The following is a 19,171-nucleotide window of genomic DNA, read 5'->3' on the forward strand; positions in this document are numbered from 1 at the left end:
ATATACCAATGATACAGTGTAACTGAATAATCTATATACCAATGATACAGTGTAATTGAATAATCTATATACCAATGATACAGTGTAACTGAATAAGCTATATACCAATGATACAGTGTAACTGAATAAGTTGTATACTAATGATACAGTATAACTGAATAAGCTATATACCAATGATACTGTGTAATTGAATAAGCTATATACCAATGATACAGTGTAACTGAATAAGCTATATACCAATGATACAGTGTAACTGAATAAGCTATATACCAATGATACAGTGAAACTGAATAAACTATATACCAATGATACAGTGTAACTGAATAAGCTATATAGCAATGATACAGTGTAACTGAATAATCTATATAGCAATGATACAGTGTAACTGAATAAACTATATAACAATGATACAGTGTAACTGAATAATCTATATACCAATGATACAGTGTAACTGAATAAGCTTTATACTAGGGGTGAGCGGGTTCGGATTTCTGAAATCCGAACCCCCCCGAGCCCCCCCGATCCGAGTCCGATCCGAATCAGGCTCGACTTTTCCCGCCTGACTCGGATCTGAAATCGAGGCAAAACGTCATCATCCCGCCTTCCGAGTCTCGCGGGTTTTGGATCCTATATAAGGTACCCGCGTCGGCGCCATTTTCTCACTCGGCTGTGGACAGTGAAGAGGGAGGGTGGGAGTTAGGGCTGTGTAGTGTAGTGTAGTGTAGTGTAGTGCTGCTGTTGTCCACTACTTCAAAGTCCATAGGGGCTGGCTGTGTTGTGCTGTGCTGCTGTTGTTAATAGGGGCTGTGTCCACTACTTCAAAGTCCATAGGGGCTGGCTGGACTGTGTTGTGCAGTCAGTTCTCCATAGGGGCTGTGTCCACTCCAAAGTCCTGTGCAGTGTCCCAGTCCTAAAGGAGTGCTGTAGTGTTGTCCAGGGGGTGCTCTGTCCATCAGGGGTGCTCCCCCCAAGTGCTAAAAAAATAATATATTTTCTGTGTTTGTGAATTGTGTGCGCAGTAGCCGCACGTGCATCAACAAAGTAGTGCCAAGCGTTCGCCTGTGTCATAAGTAAAGGGCCGGCTGGCTTGACCGTTAAGGGTGCTGTAACCCCCGAAAGTACACTCCAGTCCAAACCTAAAAAAAAATTATTTTCTGTGTTTGTGAATTGTGTGCGCAGTAGCCGCACGTGCATCAACAAAGTAGTGCCAAGCGTGCGCCTGTGTCATAAGTAAAGGGCCGGCTGGCTTGACCGTTAAGGGTGCTGTAACCCCCGAAAGTACACTCCAGTCCAAACCAAAAAAAAAATTATTTTCTGTGTTTGTGAATTGTGTGCGCAGTAGCCGCACGTGCATCAACAAAGTAGTGCCAAGCGTGCGCCTGTGTCATAAGTAAAGGGCCGGCTGGCTTGACCGTTAAGGGTGCTGTAACCCCCGAAAGTACACTCCAGTCCAAACCAAAAAAAAAATTATTTTCTGTGTTTGTGAATTGTGTGCGCAGTAGCCGCACGTGCATCAACAAAGTAGTGCCAAGCGTGCGCCTGTGTCATAAGTAAAGGGCCGGCTGGCTTGACCGTTAAGGGTGCTGTAACCCCCGAAAGTACACTCCAGTCCAAACCAAAAAAAAAATTATTTTCTGTGTTTGTGAATTGTGTGCGCAGTAGCCGCACGTGCATCAACAAAGTAGTGCCAAGCGTGCGCCTGTGTCATAAGTAAAGGGCCGGCTGGCTTGACCGTTAAGGGTGCTGTAACCCCCGAAAGTACACTCCAGTCCAAACCAAAAAAAAAATTATTTTCTGTGTTTGTGAATTGTGTGCGCAGTAGCCGCACGTGCATCAACAAAGTAGTGCCAAGCGTGCGCCTGTGTCATAAGTAAAGGGCCGGCTGGCTTGACCGTTAAGGGTGCTGTAACCCCCGAAAGTACACTCCAGTCCAAACCAAAAAAAAAATTTTTTTCTGTGTTTGTGAATTGTGTGCGCAGTAGCCGCACGTGCATCAACAAAGTAGTGCCAAGCGTGCGCCTGTGTCATAAGTAAAGGGCCGGCTGGCTTGACCGTTAAGGGTGCTGTAACCCCCGAAAGTACACTCCAGTCCAAACCTAAAAAAAAATTATTTTCTGTGTTTGTGAATTGTGTGCACTGTGGCTGCACGTGCATCAACAAAGGAGCAGCGCCAAGCGTGCGCCTGTGTCCCATAAGTAAAGAGCCGGCTGGCTCATTTCTTAAAGGGTGGTGTAACCCACAAAGTGCACTACTCTCCAGCAAAAATAAAATAATATTTTCTGTGTTTGTGTGCGCTTTAGCCGCACGTATATATATCAATATAACATAAATGGAGGACCAAACTTTCTCCGATAAAAATAAAATAGGGAAAGATCAAGAACCTCTTCCTCCTAGTGCTGTTGCTGCTGCTGGGAGTTGTTCATCATCCCAGAGAGGAAGTAGGAACATCACTACTTTTACTAAACAATTGACCCTCCAACAGTCCCTAGCGATGAGGATGAAGTACGACAGCAGTCATCCTGAAGCAAAACGTATAACTGAGGCCTTGACTGCTATGTTGGTGTTAGACGTGCGTCCGGTATCCGACATTAGTGCAGTGGGATTTAGACAATTGATGGAGGTAGTGTGTCCTCGGTTCCAAATCCCGTCTAGATTCCACCTGCATCCTCAAAGCAGCAGCGACAAGTGTGCGTCTGTCTGTTAAAGGGTGGTGACACCCTCAAAGTGTTCTACACAAACAATTAAAATATTGTTCTTTTTTTTTCGGTCTTTGTGAAATGTGTGGGCTGTAGCCTCACCTGCATCCTTAAAGCAGCAGCGACAAGCGTGCGTCTGTCTGTTAAAGGGTGGTGTAACTCTCAAAGTGTTCCAAAAAATAAAAAACTATTTTTTTAATGTGTTTGTGACTTGTGTGCGATGTAGCCACACTTGCATCCTCAAAGCAGCAGCGACAAGCGTGCATCTGTCTGTTAAAGGGTGGTGACACCCTCAAAGTGTGCTACACAAACAATTAAAATATTGTTCTTTTTTTTTTGGTCTTTGTGAAATGTGTGGGCTGTAGCCACACCTGCATCCTTAAAGCAGCAGCGACAAGCGTGCGTCTGTCTGTTAAAGGGTGGTGACACCCTCAAAGTGTGCTACACAAACAATTAAAATATTGTTCTTTTTTCTGTCTTTGTGAATTGTGTGGGCTGTAGCCGCACCTGCATCCTTAAAGCAGCAGCGACAAGCGTGCGTCTGTCTGTTAAAGGGTGGTGACACCCTCAAAGTGTGCTACACAAACAATTAAAATATTGTTCTTTTTTCTGTCTTTGTGAATTGTGTGGGCTGTAGCCGCACCTGCATCCTTAAAGCAGCAGCGACAAGCGTGCGTCTGTCTGTTAAAGGGTGGTGACACCCTCAAAGTGTGCTACACAAACAATTAAAATATTGTTCTTTTTTTTTTGGTCTTTGTGAAATGTGTGGGCTGTAGCCGCACCTGCATCCTTAAAGCAGCAGCGACAAGCGTGCATCTGTCTGTTAAAGGGTGGTGACACCCTCAAAGTGTTCTACACAAACAATTAAAATATTGTTCTTTTTTTTTCGGTCTTTGTGAAATGTGTGGGCTGTAGCCGCACCTGCATCCTCAAAGCAGCAGCGACAAGCGTGCGTCTGTCTGTTAAAGGATTACATCGGTGACAGCATCCAAGTAGGCATGTCAGACAGTCCGTACCTGTACTGGCAGGAAAAAGAAGCAATTTGGAGGTCCCTGTACAAACTGGCTCTATTTTACCTGAGTTGCCCCCCCTCCAGTGTGTACTCCGAAAGAGTGTTTAGTGCAGCCGGGAACCTTGTCAGCGAAAGGCGTAGGAGGTTGCTTCCACAAAATGTGGAGAAGATGATGTTCATAAAATGAATTATCAACTCTTCCAGGGAGACCAGCCTCCAGAACGTACAGAGGGACCTGTGGTTCCAGCAGGGACGAATTAATACTCTGTGAGGATGAGGATGTACACACTGAAGAGGGTGAGGAATCGGTGGATGAGGAGGATGAGGATGACATCTTGCCTCCGTAGAGCCAGTTTGTGCAGGGACACATTAATTGCCAGCTTGTTTTGTGGGGGCCCAAACGAACCAATCATTTCAGCCACAGTTGTGTGGCAGACCCTGGCGCTGAAATGATTGATTTGTTAAAGTGTGCATGTCCTGTTTATACAACATAAGGGTGGGTGGGAGGACCCAAGGACAATTCCATCTTGCACTTCTTTTTTTTCTTTGCATTATGTACAGTTTGGGGCCTAGTTTTTCTAACTGCCATCCTGTCTGCCACTGCAGTGTCACTCCTAGATGGGTCACGTGTTTGTGCCGCCCACTCGTGTCGCTTAGCATAGTCATCCAGCTACCTCGGTGCAACCTTTTGGACATGAAAACACTATTGTGAGGTGTGAGGTGTTCAGAATAGACTGGAAATGAGTGGAAATTAAGGTTATTGAGGTTAATAATAGCATAGGAGCAGAGAAACCAACAAATTCTGTGATTTTAGCTGTTTTTATGCTTTTTTTAAAAAAAATACAGATCCAAAACACAAAACCCAGAACCCAAAACACGGAAGGGTGGTTTTGGCAAAACCAATCCAGATCCAAAACACGAAGAAAGATCCAGATCCAAAACCAAAACACAAAACACGAAAAGTGGCCGGTGCACACCCCTACTTTATACCAATGATACAGTGTAACTGAATAAGCTATATACTAATGATACAGTGTAACTGAATAATCTATATACCAATGATACAGTGTAACTGAATAATCTATATACCAATGATACAGTGTAACTGAATAATCTATATACCAATGATACAGTGTAACTGAATAAGCTATATACCAATGATACAGTGTAACTGAATAAGCTATATACCAATGATACAGTGTAACTGAATAAGTTATATACTAATGATGCAGTGTAACAGATTAAGATATATACCAATGATACAGTATAACTGTATAATCTATATACCAATGATACAGTGTAACTGAATAATCTATATACCAATGATACAGCGTAACTGAATAATCTATATACCAATGATACAGTATAACTGTATAATCTATATACCAATGATACAGTGTAACTGAATAATCTATATATCAATGATACAGTGTAACTGAATAATCTATATACCAATGATACAGTGTAACTGAATAAACTATATACCAATGATACAGTGTAACTGAATAAGCTATATACCAATGATACAGTGTAACTGAATAAACTATATACCAATGATACAGTGTAACTGAATAATCTATATACCAATGATACAGTGTAACTGAATAAGTTATATACCAATGATACAGTGTAACTGAATAAGCTATATACCAATGATACAGTGTAACTGAATAATCTATATACCAATGATAAAGTGTAACTGAATGAGCTATATACCAATGATACAGTGTAACTGAATAATCTATATACCAATGATACAGTGTAACTGAATAATCTATATACCAATGATACAGTGTAACTGAATAATCTATATACCAATGATACAGTGTAACTGAATAAACTATATACCAATGAAACAGTGTAACTGAATAAGCTATATACCAATGATACAGTGTAATTGAATAATCTATATACCAATGATACAGTGTAACTGAATAAGTTATATACCAATGATACAGTGTAACTGAATAAGCTATATACCAATGATACAGTGTAACTGAATAATCTATATACCAATGATACAGTGTAACTGAATAATCTATATACCAATGATACAGTGTAACTGAATAAGCTATATACCAATGATACAGTGTAACTGAATAAGCTATATACCAATGATACAGTGTAACTGAATAAGCTATATACCAATGATACAGTGTAACTGAATAATCTATATACCAATGATACAGTGTAACTGAATAATCTATATACCAATGATACAGTGTAACAGATTAAGCTATATACCAATGATACAGTATAACTGAATAAGTTATATACCAATGATACAGTGTAACTGAATAAGTTATATACCAATGATACAGTGTAACAGATTAAGCTATATACCAATGATACAGTATAACTGAATAAGTTATATACCAATGATACAGTGTAACTGAATAAGCTATATACCAATGATACAGTATAACTGAATAATCTATATACCAATGAAACAGTGTAACTGAATAATCTATATACCAATGATACAGTGTAACTGAATAATCTATATACCAATGATACAGTGTAACTGAATAAGCTATATACAAATGATACAGTGTAACTGAATAATCTATATACCAATGATACAGTGTAACTGAATAATCTATATACCAATGATACAGTGTAACTGAGTAAGCTATATACCAATGATACAGTGTAACTGAATAATCTATATACCAATGATACAGTGTAACAGAATAATCTATATACCAATGATACAGTGTAACTGAATAAACTATATACCAATGATACAGTGTAACTGAATAAGCTATATACCAATGATACAGTGTAACTGAATAATCTATATACCAATGATACAGTGTAACTGAATAAACTATATAACAATGATACAGTGTAACTGAATAATCTATATACCAATGATACAGTGTAACTGAATAAGCTATATACTAATGATACAGTGTAACTGAATAAGCTATATACCAAAGATACAGTGTAACTGAATAATCTATATACCAATGATACAGTGTAACTGAATAATCTATATACCAATGATACAGTGTAACTGAATAATCTATATACCAATGATACAGTGTAACTGAATAATCTATATACCAATGATACAGTGTAACTGAATAATCTATATACCAATGATACAGTGTAACTGAATAAGCTTTATACCAATGATACAGTGTAACTGAATAAGCTATATACCAATGATACAGTGTAACTGAATAAGCTATATACCAATGATACAGTGTAACTGAATAAGCTATATACCAATGATACAGTGTAACTGAAGAATTTACAGCAGCAGACAAACTGCTGGGATCTCTGCCAAATTCTCTACTACTAATAAGTAATGAAGTACATTGTAACAAAGTAACATCCACTGTAACAAACATAAAGACTCTTTTAGAACTGACAGAAGGGCCTAGATACCAGCGTAACAAAATTTTAATGAGACTTTACCACAGTATGCATTGGGGGAATCCAGTCTAAAGATCTACAGTAAAGAGGCAGACAATGTCTAGATACAGACACCAGAGGCCAAATGTAATAGGCTGAGATTTTAGAAAATGTGAGAGATAACTGTCTCCTTATTAGAGTCAGCCAATTTAATAAAGTCACAGAACATGTTGGACAGTCGACATGAAAATGGTCGGAAAAAAAAAATTAAACTTTTTTTTTTTTTTAGTGTTAGGCACTTACCCCGACGGCTAGGGTAGGCACAAGGAGGGGAAGTTAGGGTTAGGCACTTACCCCGACGGCTAGGGTAGGCACAAGGAGGGAGTGTTAGGGTTAGGCACTTACCCTGACGGCTAGGGTAGGCACAAGGAGGGAGTGTTAGGGTTAGGCACTTACCCCAACGGCTAGGGTAGGCACAAGGAGGGAGTGTTAGGGTTAGGCACTTACCCCAACGGCTAGGGTAGGCACAAGGAGGGAGTGTTAGGGTTAGGCACTTACCCCGACGGCTAGGGTAGGCACAAGGAGGAGTGTTAGGCACTTACCAGAGGGTAAGGGTTAGGCACTTACCCCAATGGTTAGGGTTAGGCACCAGGAGGGAGGGCTAGGGTTCGGCACTTACCGGAGGGTTAGGTACCAGGAGGGAGGGTTAGGCACAAAGATGGGGGAGGGGGCGGTTAGTGTGAAGATTAGGGTTAGAAAAAAAAAGTGCTGACCATTTTTGTGTCGACCATTTTCAGGTCATTCTTTTGACCATGTCGACCATTTGTACATGTCGACCTTTTGACCCTGTTGACCTTTAGTGGGTCGACCTATTGACTGTCTAACATCTGGTGTCTATCTAGACATTGTTTACATTTTTACTCTAGATCTTTCAATCCACATCCATGCATTTGACTGAAGCAATTTCTTTTACTAGTATATATTACTGTACTTGCCTTCTGTATTAAAATCAATATATACTACGCACTCATAAGCATGTTAGTAGCTACTGTACATAGCATTGGTTTTAATATTCACACAAATTTAAAAAATATATATATATTTCGCTTCTAGTGACCAATTTTGGCCATCGGTTTGTATCTCTCAGTACAAAAGTTTGTTAACTTCATATTAATTAAGATTGAATTTCCGCATCACTTGTCATTAGTCCCTGGTGCAGTGCAATAGTGCCTTCTTTCTTTACTTGCATTGTGGACTATTCATATACCGGCTGTAGCGGCAGAACATCCATATGAAAATTACCAAATATTCTATTACTAAATCTAATAAAAATATACAAACAGGACAGAGAGACGATATCAATAAATGAGATTTGTTCTCTCGCGGGAATTCCCTTTTTCTACTGCAGGAGAATCTGCGCCTAGCATAGGGCGGGTGCAAGTTTTGCTGGGGCGACCGATGGTAGTACTGAAAGACGCACCAAGGGATATTACAACATTTAGAGATGCACAGAGTGGGCATCCCAGTCCTCGCACGTTCAGATACGCGCTTGTACGCCAGGGAAGGGCTGAAAGCATTGGCAGCATTATAGCCTGTAGGCTACAATTACTGGCGCCATCTAAGATGGTGTTAGGTAATGTGGCCAAACTCCAGAATGCGTTTCATAGTTTGCTAACACAGTCCCCTTAGATGGCTATAGGGACTGCTTTTGTGATGGATAAGATCAGTGATATCCAGGGCCATACAGAGGGGCGGCACTGTCGCTGCCTCATGCCGGGTGCTGGGACGGAACCTTGCAGCCAGTAGTGTAGCTCCAGTGCTGCCTGGAGCACATCCGGGCAGCTCTTCACACTTCTTCTGCAGCCAGCCCCACCCCATGTGACGGGGGCTGACCTCTGCTGCAGCACGCCCTTAATAAAGTGCCCCATTACTATGCAGCAACCCTCTACTTTGCCAGTATTTGACAGTCTGGAAGCCGGCAGTCAGCATTTCAACCGTCGGCTTCCTGACCGCATCCCCCGATGGGAGCTATTTTCAGTGACATTTTTTAGTATGATAAATATGGCCCCCTATACATCAGTGATTACAACTGTACTAGTAACTAATGTCGCACTCTCATGGAATGTCTGCGAGACTCACAGATTTCAGTATGCCGTCCTGAACCCCCAAAAGAGTAGACTAGACTCCCAGATCCCTCCCAGTGAGGGGGGATGGGGAGAGGGGGGGGGTAAATTATGTAATTTGCAGTTAATCGTATCGCCAGGGCCCTACGTCCACCATTTGCAGCACTGCTCGGCGGCTAGTGACCCCTGGGCCTCCCCTCCCAGAGAGAAGCTGAAGAAAAACAGCCAGTATAGTCCAGCAGGGCCGGCCTGAGGCAGAGGCAGGTGTAGCCTCTGCCTCTCCTATCTACAGTATAGAGCTGGATTGCATTTCTACAAAACTCCCCACCATGATCTCCTTCATTTCTCCCGCTGCTTCCTATGGCAGGGGTTAGAGCTGGTGTCACTCTCAGCAATTATTGGTAGCAACTATTTTAAGAAATAATAAAGTTTTCCTATAACAAAAAACAGACGAACAACCTGCCATTACCTCTATGCCACTGAGGTCTGGGGCTTAGAGAGAGAGGAACCGGACGTAATCTACCACCAGCTCAGAGCTGCAGCGGCACAGGGGTAGTGGAGCACTCTCTAGTTACCAGGAAATACAGTACACTCTATTGGTAGTCTAATGGGGTGTAATCTGTAATCTACTGATCCTTATTGCAAGTAATACACAAGCAAACAAAAACGGTATTAGCCCAGGAACAAGAAGAGGGCTCCCACTGAAGCTGGCCATTCTGAAAGGGAATGCAAAACTACAGCCAGACACACACCATTGTCGTAAGGTAGTCTTCACAGGCCATCCGGACTTTCTCAGGACCAGCTGGGCTGTTGAGAGTGAAGATCTTGGGTAATCCACGTTCCGTCCGTACTGAATCCACTGCATCTTTTAGAGCAAAGTACCCAGAGCACCCCAAAAAGACGGCCGGCTCTCCGACACCCTGCAGAAGAAGCACAGAGAGGGTCACTAGAATATCCCCTATGGATCTACATGTACAGTGCGTTTGGAGCTTGAGAACTAACTTCATTCCTACACTTTTCTGAAAACTGGGAAGACGTCAAAGGTTTCCATCAGGCAACACAGATGTGATGCCTAATTACAGGCTACAGCTAAAGGCCCCCATGCATCAGCAATCTGAAAACCACAATTGAACAAATAGAAGATTTATTGCCGATTTTAGGATTTTCCCAATCGAGCAATCTGCGCCCATACACTACAGATCTTTTTCAGTGATTTGCAGATCGATTGCAGCAAACACAGATCTGGCGATCTTGAAAGGCCCATCATTTTGCTAGAAACGGTCTGCAAATCTGCTGATCATATCCATACACTAGCAATCTACAGCCCCAATCTATCTGTGACATCCAACATGTTGGACAATCTGATTAAACAATTCCAATCACTTTTTGGTTGCAATCTGCGATCTGTGACGCCCATACATTGCAGATTTGTATACACAATCAATTGCAAATTGCACGATTGCTGCAATCCATCTCTGATGTATGGGGGCCTTAAGATGTGAGGTTCCCTAAACCAGTGTAACATGGTACTTACAGAATAAGCATTTCCAAAGCAGGACATGTTATCATATATCCCTATGAGAATCACAACAAATACTTTTGCATTGCTAAAAAAAAAAAAAATCAGGTGAAACACATTTATTCAATTGTAGGCTATTTATGCCGGAATCGGTATGAAATACCGGCGGCCGCATGGCCGGCAGTTCGGTTCCCGGCAGCAGCAGCCCGATAGCTGAACAGATCCCATATGCCTTAGAGCAGTTTTTCAATCATTTAAATAGCTTTGGGGCTGCAGCGCATGATCTGCTGGGCCTTGTGGTCCACCCCAGAAGGCCAGGCCCAGGCAGTTAGAACCCATCTTCTCCCCTCTTAGGGTCACTGGATATCAAGCTGTAGAGTCTCTGGGAAGATTGAGGGCCTCCAACTTCAGAGAAAATGGTCTCCCATGCAGATTTATCTGTTATCCACTGTGTATGGATAACATATATATGTATGTTTTATGTGTATATATTAATTATGTATGTTTTATGTGTATATACAGTCAGGTCCATAAATATTGGGACATTGACAGAATTTTCATATTTTGGCCTCTATTCACCACCACAATGGCTTTGAAATGAAACAAACAAGATGTGCTTTACCTGCAGACTTTCAGATTTAATTTGAGGGTAATTACATCCAAATCAGGTGAACGGTGTAGGAATTACAACGGTTTCTATATGTACCTCCCACTTTTTAAGGGGCCAAAAGTAATGGGACAAACTAAACAATCCTAAATCTAACTTTCACTTTTTAATACTTTGTTGCAAATCCTTTGCAGGCAATTACAGCCTGAAGTCTGGAACGCATAGACATCACCAGACGCTGGGTTTCATCCCTGGTGATGCTCTGCCAGGCCTCTACTGCAATGTCTTCAGTTCCTGCTTGTTCTTGGGGCATTTTCCCTTCAGTTTTGTTTTCATCAAGTGAAATGCATGCTCAATCGGATTCAGGTCAGGGGATTACCCTTATTGCCTGATAGCATGTCCTGTAATAGTTCCACATCGTCCGCAGGGATAAAGTAAATCTGTGAGATACCATCTTGCCTTTATGGTCGAAAATTGACCAGAGGAATGGCGGTTATACTGTAAGTGGTGACACAGGGCCTGGAAGAGAGGTCACTCACCTTAGAGGAGTAGATAGTGTACGGATTCTGAGACCCTGCCAGGAGGGAGACATTGAATTCGATGGGAACGTCACAAATGGCCGGTATTTTGTACTTGTCCGGCCCTAGTGTGTACATGTCACCTTGCGGAGAGTAGTACAGCTCTTCTAATGTGTACAGTCCAAGCCCCTGAATGAACGCACCTTCAATCTAGTACAAAAATACATGAATACATGTAAATGTAGAGTCACTGTAGAATTATACACATTTTATGCCGTAGGAGAATATAGATAAATAAGAAAATATAAGCTCTTTAATAAAAGTCATATTGCCATGCTATACTTTCTTTATACACTGAGAAATGTTACACGTGTAGGTCTGTGCATGCCGTAATATTTATTCAAATAATAATCAGCATAAATCTGGAACTGATGCTGTTGTCTTACAGATAAGGCGTGCGTCACATTCTACAACACCAGGTGATTTAGTTGACCACAGAGGTGCAGTAACCAGTGAGCAGTGCCCCCCACCTTTGTGCATTAACCCCCCCCCCACACCTTTTGTGGAAGTGCCATCTTTTGTGTGATATTTTTGAAAAAAGTGGGGCATGTGCAGCAGATGGGATAGGCTCTGCCCACGTCCTGACTGGCACCTGCTCCATCATTCCAAATCTATCACGATCCCGCTATACCGTACACTAGCGGATCTTTTCTATACCCCCCGGGGGGCTCTCAAACGTAGAGAGAGAAATTCTACAGTAGTGAGTACTGTAATGGAAGAGTCATTATTACTATTTCATTATTTCTGTGACTTTTATTGAAGTCTGAAGCTATACTGAACTATACAGAGCCTAGAACCAATCACAGAGATCGAGATAGAATTAATATTAAAACTTAACCTTAATTAGGTATTCATTAAAAATTATTTATCCCCGTAACGAAATACATAAATTGGCGAAGTATTAAACAATAATAAATTAGATTAAATTAAAAGAATGCACTTAGGATCTCACCCGTATTATGACGGACTTCCTATGGGTATCAACTAATGACAAAAGTATTGGACAAATTTCCTACTCTGTATTCATATTGACAGTATTAAACAGAGTTTCTCGTCCCTATAAAGCAGCCTATTGAAACAATGTTGCGTTTTAAGTTGGTACAGCATATAGGCCCTCATTCAGAGCCATACGCTCTGAGCAGAGCGCACGCTCTGAATGAGGGCCGGGCTCCATGAAAATGGAGCGTCCTCCTGGACGCTCGTATAGCTGTGGGTCACCACCCACAGGCTATACGAGCGTGCATTGTGATGGCCGCGATGGTCGTGACCATCGCGACCATCGAAATTGCGAGCCGGAGCCTGCGGTTGAGGTTTTCAACCGCAAGCTCCGGAGTGATTTTGGCTCTATCAGAGCCAAAATCACTCCCACTGACATCACTAGTGATGTCAGTGGGCCGGCTTCTGACGGGAGGCGTTCCCGTGGGAACGCCCCCGTCAGGGAGACACGCCCCCGGCACGCCCACCAAAGGGGGCGTGCTGTCAATCAACATTGACAACACGCCCCCTTTGATCGGACACAACGAGCGAAGGACTTTCCTTCGCTCGTCGCGTCTGGCGCATGCGCACGACGGAGCTCCCTCCGTCGTGCGCATGCTCAGTCCATAACATCGACCCACTTGCGAGCGGACAGCCGCTCGCGAGTGGGTCTGAATCAGGCCCATAGTTGCTTATTTAGCAAACACACAATTCTCATATTCAGAAATAACAGGAATTATATTCCTCAGGCCGCTAGTATGTGGGGCATTTAAATCCAAACTATTAATTAATAAGGAGTGAATATAATTCATACATAGGTTCCATTTGATGTAGCTTTTTTTGGCTGTGTTAGTATATTTTTCAGTAGGACGGATGGTGTCACTAAGTGGTCGCTATACTCATAAATAAAACAGCTGTAGTGTGCAGTATTTTCACATTAAATTAGTTTAAGGGTTGGGTTCCTCTTATTATCAAAATCAGTTAATATAAGATAAGAGGTAATTATCCACAGTGACTGCCTATTCACACCACCCAAATATGCGGCTTTCTTTAGTCAAATCAACCCTGTCAATCGGAATATTATGACCACTGTAGCTCAATGACACAATTTCACATGCCACACAGGCATCAGCGTCTAACCTCCGGCGCTGCCCGGCTGCTAAATTTACAGCAGCCGTTACAATCACTGGCAGAGGTTAGCGTCGGAGGTGAAGCGGGTGAGCCCCTAATGCACAGTTCCTCCGATGCGCATTTCGCCTATCGCTTACTCATGGAGTCAACCCGATGGGCGGGTCTATTGGGTTTAAATACCCTTACCTATCTTGTTCCTATTGCCGGTATCCAATCACTCTCATGTTGACGGGAACTCTGATTCCAGGAATACTAGATGATTGCCAATTAAGTTCCCTAACTGATGTAATAGATCGCAGCTAAGTTGATCTCATATCCCTAGTGATACACTATCATTAATAGATTGTAACGGCTGCTGTATAAATTGAGGTTTTTACTATGACCTCGTCCATTTACAATTATTCAACATCAAAATGGTATGGTACTTCTGTACATGGCTAAAATACTAATATGTAACATAGTACAATCTTATAGATATATATAGTAGTTATTTATTTCACAGTTCACAAACCTGACCGATGTCTATTCCTGGATTTATGCTTGCTCCGATATCCATAACAATATCAGTGCGGAGGTTCTGTCAGATAGAAGTTTTAAAAATCGATCAGAATTTAAGCATTAAACAATTTTCTTTTTATTTTATTTCCATTTGAATGTACCTAATGAAATTATAAAGAGACAAATGATTAATAATTCTCCTGTTGCAGAACTTTACTTTTCCCCCATAGAACTGAGGGCCTGATTCAGACCCGGTCGTAAGTGTTGAGCGCTCGCAACCGGGACGATGGCGGCCCACAGTTCATGCGCACGACGGAGCCGACTCCGTCGTGCGTATGCGCGAGACCCGGCTAGCGACGGGCACTCCGTCGCTCCAGGTCTCGCACCAAAGGGGGCGAGCTGTCGATGTTGAGTGACAGCTCGTCCCGTTTGGTGGGCGGGCCAGGGAGGTGGAGCCAAAAGCTCTCTGGGGCTTGCGATGAACGAGACCCTACCACAAGGGTCTCGTCGCAAGCCCTATGGTCACGATGGTCTTGACCACCGCGACCATCATCATGGCCGCTTGCTATAGCTGCGGGTGGTCACCCACAGCTATGCGAGCGGCCAAGAGGCCGCTCCATAAAAAAAAAAGCCCGGCCCTGATTCAGAGCGAGCGGCTCTGAATCAGGCCCTGAGATCCTAGACTCCTACAGACCTGTGCGCCTTGGCACTTCCGCTGTACAACGTGATGTGACCTCACAGACTGCTGCTCAGAGGGGCTCTATCTGGAATCAGTATGAAATCCCGACACCAGAAGACCGGCAGGAGTGAAGATCCCAACAGGGGATTTAGGTAAGTACAACTAACCCTACCCTCCCCCCCCCAACCCTCCCTTAGGGGTGCCTAACCCTGACCTCCGACCCTAGTGCCTAAACCTAACCCCCCCTAAGTGCCTAAACCTAACCCCCCATGCCCGCAGCCTAAAACTAAGTCTCCAGGGGGGTGCCTAACCCTAACCTCCCCCCCCGGGGGTGCCTAACTCTAACCCCCCTTTCCCCTAGCCTAACCCCAACCCTCCCAGGGGGATGCCTAACCTCCCCCCCGGGAGCCCCTAACCCCCCCCTGCGCAGCCGTCCGCGCCTGCCGCCCGGCTTACCTTCGTTCGGTATGCCAGGCGTCGGGCTCCCGGCGTAGGGATAACGATAGGCGACGGGATTTCAACGCCTATCATTAGACCCCTGCCGGGATTACTCAGTCGGGAAGCCGACGGTCGGCATTTCGACCGTCGGCTTCCTGGCTGCATCCCCTCTATCTTGTGAGTAACCAGTAAAGATCTGTTATTTCAAAAAAATATATTTATCAAGCGAGTGATCAGCATTATTTAAAAGAAAAAAAAGAATCTCTTATTGCAATATATCAATCAAAGTAGAGATTTGAGCGAACCCTGTTTTGGTTCTAAATCGTTGTAGTGTTGTGGTTCGGATTTTGGGCCTCTATTTGTTCCTACGGTTTTATTAACCACAAATAACATTAATTTTCAGTCATTTCCAGTCAGTTTTGACCACTTCACTGCTCACAATATTGTTTTCACAAATATAGGCCAAAAGCTGCAGCTGCGGGCACGTGTGCGATACTTTTCCGCCTCCCGGACTTTTCGCCTACTTCACCTGGTTTGCAGGCGGAAAAGTATTGCGCACGTGCCTGCGTATCCCCGTATTCAATTTGAAATTACGCGAAAACGGGACCCGGCGAAACTTGAACAGGCGGAAAGTACTGTCAGATTTGGGGAAATCAGCCTGACACCCCCCAAAAGATGCTCTGACATGGGGGCTCCGTATGGTTACCCCCCGATTTGGCTTGCTGAAGGTATTTGGTGTTTATAAACGGGCTCAATAGCTGCTAAATAGCGTTTTTGTATAAGTGGTGCAGAATAGTATTCAGGAGGTTTTTTTGCATAAAATAACTTATCCCAGCAAATTTGGGGTACTTGAAAATGGGGGCCAGCATATTTTAAAGTTGCTAAAGTTAAGTTAAAAAAATTGTGGAAAATCCACCTGCCGCAAGCACCTGCAATGAAAAAAACACCTGGGGCATACTTGGGGACCCCCCAGAGTCTAGTTCGCTAGTTATCTTTGTCCCCCAATATTTTTTTTTTTTACCCCCAAATTCAAAATTATTTTTTTGGGGTGTTCTTAAGTGTTTTTTTTTTATTTTTTTGACACAGTTTACCTTTGTGGGACTGTCTGAACGCTGCAGGGGGGTTCCCGCAACGTTGCACCCCAAAACCCCAAGTCTGCACTTTTTTCCGTCTGCTATTCATAGGCAAAACTTTTCCGCCTATTACACTGCATTGACTTTCCACCTAGGCGGAAAGTCTGTCAAATTGAATATGGCGATACTTTTCCGCCTGGCGAAATGACGTCATCGGTGAAACTTTTCTGCGGATTCCAGCTTTTCGCCTCAAATTGAATCCGGGCCTATGTATGTGGTTGGATATACCACAGAATGGCTGATTTGTATGTGCTGCGTACATCTGGCAGTTTAAGCACATTGGTTTTTGATGTTCCCAAAATTCATCCCAACTAAAAATAAGTTGCTATCTAGGTTAGCTATTTTTAAAAAATTAAGACGTGAGAGTAGAAGATCCTTCATTAACTTCCCAGCCATCCATTTCCCTTTTGTGCATGGCTATATTACATTAGATAACCCAATTATCTTACATACAGTAAGCCCATCTCTTTGTATCATGTGAGGCTCAGCTTATCGCTTACAAACAGCGCCTCGCCCTAATAAGCCAAACAAATGGGACCATTACCTTGTGCCCCCCGGTCAGGCAGTCCAGCTCGATCTCTGAACATGCTGCACCATAGATAAAATATGGGGCGGGGTGACCCTCTCCTTTCTCAAAGTCCATGTCTGTGTCATACCCTCTGTGTGGGAGAAAGGGGTCAGTAATTGGGTGAATGATTGTCCAAGAGATTGATACTCACAAACATTGGGCTTAGAGGGAGATGGACCAAGCCTTGGAGAGACGGTCATTATACTGTGCTAGATAAATGACAATTAGAGGCTGACACTCTACTTTAGTAAACGTCTCCACTTTATTTCTCCAAGGCTTGATACACCTCCCCCAACAGTGTATTATTCCATGTGGCTGCAGCTAATGGAACATGTCTCAACATTAAATCCACTGGTCAGGGCTGGTGCTACCATGAAGGGAACCTAGACGGTTGCCTAGAACAGAAACTACTCTTCCAGGATGTACGGGAGACACGTGAAATTCGAGGAGATGTCCCAGACTCCTGAGAGTAGAGCAGCCTCCTGGATGCTGCCTTGTAGAGTGGGCAGTCTGGAGGCTTGTTAAAGTGATTCACTGTGAGCTTATAAATCGTAAGATCACATGAGCAGGGCCCTCTGACCCCTTATCTCCTCTACATAACTACGCTAACTGAACACTTTCATGTACCTACATTTATTGTATAGTTATCTGTACTTATGTTTCTTGTCAGTTTTATCAAAATATATAAAATGAGTTTCTACAATGACTAACTCCATGGTAAGGATCCAAAGGTCGAGTCCCCTCCCCCCCCTGCTGTTCTACTGATGTATTGGGGAGCTGGAGCAGGGAGACTCGTTTGATTGGCTCTTGTACCTACAGGAAATATGTGCGCCTTCCATTAAATCCCCCTGTATTTAAAACAGTGTTCAGCATACCGTACACAGGATCCGAACTCTCATCCTAACAAAAGGAACTACAGTATGTGCTCATGCATTAGGAAGTCTTGTGGTTCTAACTGTATGAAGCTAGATGTAATTGTAAATGTAAAGCACAGGTTCTCTAACTCGGTCCTCAGGACCCCAAACAGTGCATGTTTTCCAGGTCTCCTCACAGAATCGCAAGTGAGATAATTAGCTCCACCTGTAGATCTTTTAAAATGTAAAGTAATGAATACACCTGTGCACCTGCTGGGTAACCTGGAAAATGTGACCTGTGTGGGGTCCTGAGGACGGAGTTTGAGAACCATTGCAGCTTAGCAGTGGCTGCACACTACATAGATCTGCTTAGCACAGAGGTCTCAGGACTTTAGCTGCATACACACACAACGATTTTTTTAAGGATTATCGTTAAACGATATCGTTTAACGATAATCGTTTAACGATAATCGTTTGCAAAAATCGTTCACTTTCTGAGTCAAACGATGAACGATTATCGTTCATGCGCGTTCACGTTTGTAGTTTGTCGTTTGTAGTTCAGTCAGACTTGTCAACTCAACGATTTTCATTAAGGGAATATGCAAAAATCGTTTGTAGTTCATAAAAATCGTTCATGACATTTAGTAAATGAACAACTTTAGTAAACGATTTTAGTTAATTTTTTCAAGGGAAAAAATCGTTTACTAAAATCGTTCATTAAAAAAATTGTTGTGTGTGTATGCAGCTTTTGTCATTACAGTCCAGGTTTTAAGAATATCCATGCTTTTGCACAGGTGACTGAGGGGGAGATTTAATAAAGCTTGGAGAGATAAAATTGGAGATAAATAGCACCAACCAATCAGCTCCTGTCATTTTCAAACACAGCCTGTAAAGTGACAGTTAAAAGCTGATTGGTTGGTGCTAATTATCTCCAATTTTATCTCTCTCCAGGCTTTATTAAATCACCCCCTGAATTAGTACCTCAATGCATGGATAT

At 42.9% G+C, this 19,171-nt stretch overlaps 1 protein-coding gene across 2 annotated transcripts in view; it reads right to left on the reverse strand.

Moving 5' to 3' along the window:
* The window catches only part of LOC148521209 (aldehyde oxidase 1-like), a 90,260-nt gene that overhangs the window by 2,770 nt on the left and 68,319 nt on the right, over window positions 1-19,171 (reverse strand). For both annotated transcript variants that reach the window (XM_088475560.1, XM_088475559.1), the window contains exons 27-30: window positions 17,297-17,411; window positions 14,516-14,581; window positions 11,860-12,048; window positions 9,947-10,114 (exon numbers count right to left, since the gene is read on the reverse strand). In XM_088475560.1, coding sequence (XP_088331686.1) covers window positions 9,947-10,114; window positions 11,860-12,048; window positions 14,516-14,581; window positions 17,297-17,411 — 538 coding nt within the window. The remainder of the gene's footprint in view (window positions 1-9,946; window positions 10,115-11,859; window positions 12,049-14,515; window positions 14,582-17,296; window positions 17,412-19,171) is intronic.

Source organism: Taudactylus pleione, unplaced genomic scaffold, assembly GCF_031769625.1.
Source record: "Taudactylus pleione unplaced genomic scaffold, aTauple2 ptg000173l, whole genome shotgun sequence".
Classification (NCBI taxonomy): Eukaryota; Metazoa; Chordata; class Amphibia; order Anura; family Myobatrachidae; genus Taudactylus; species Taudactylus pleione.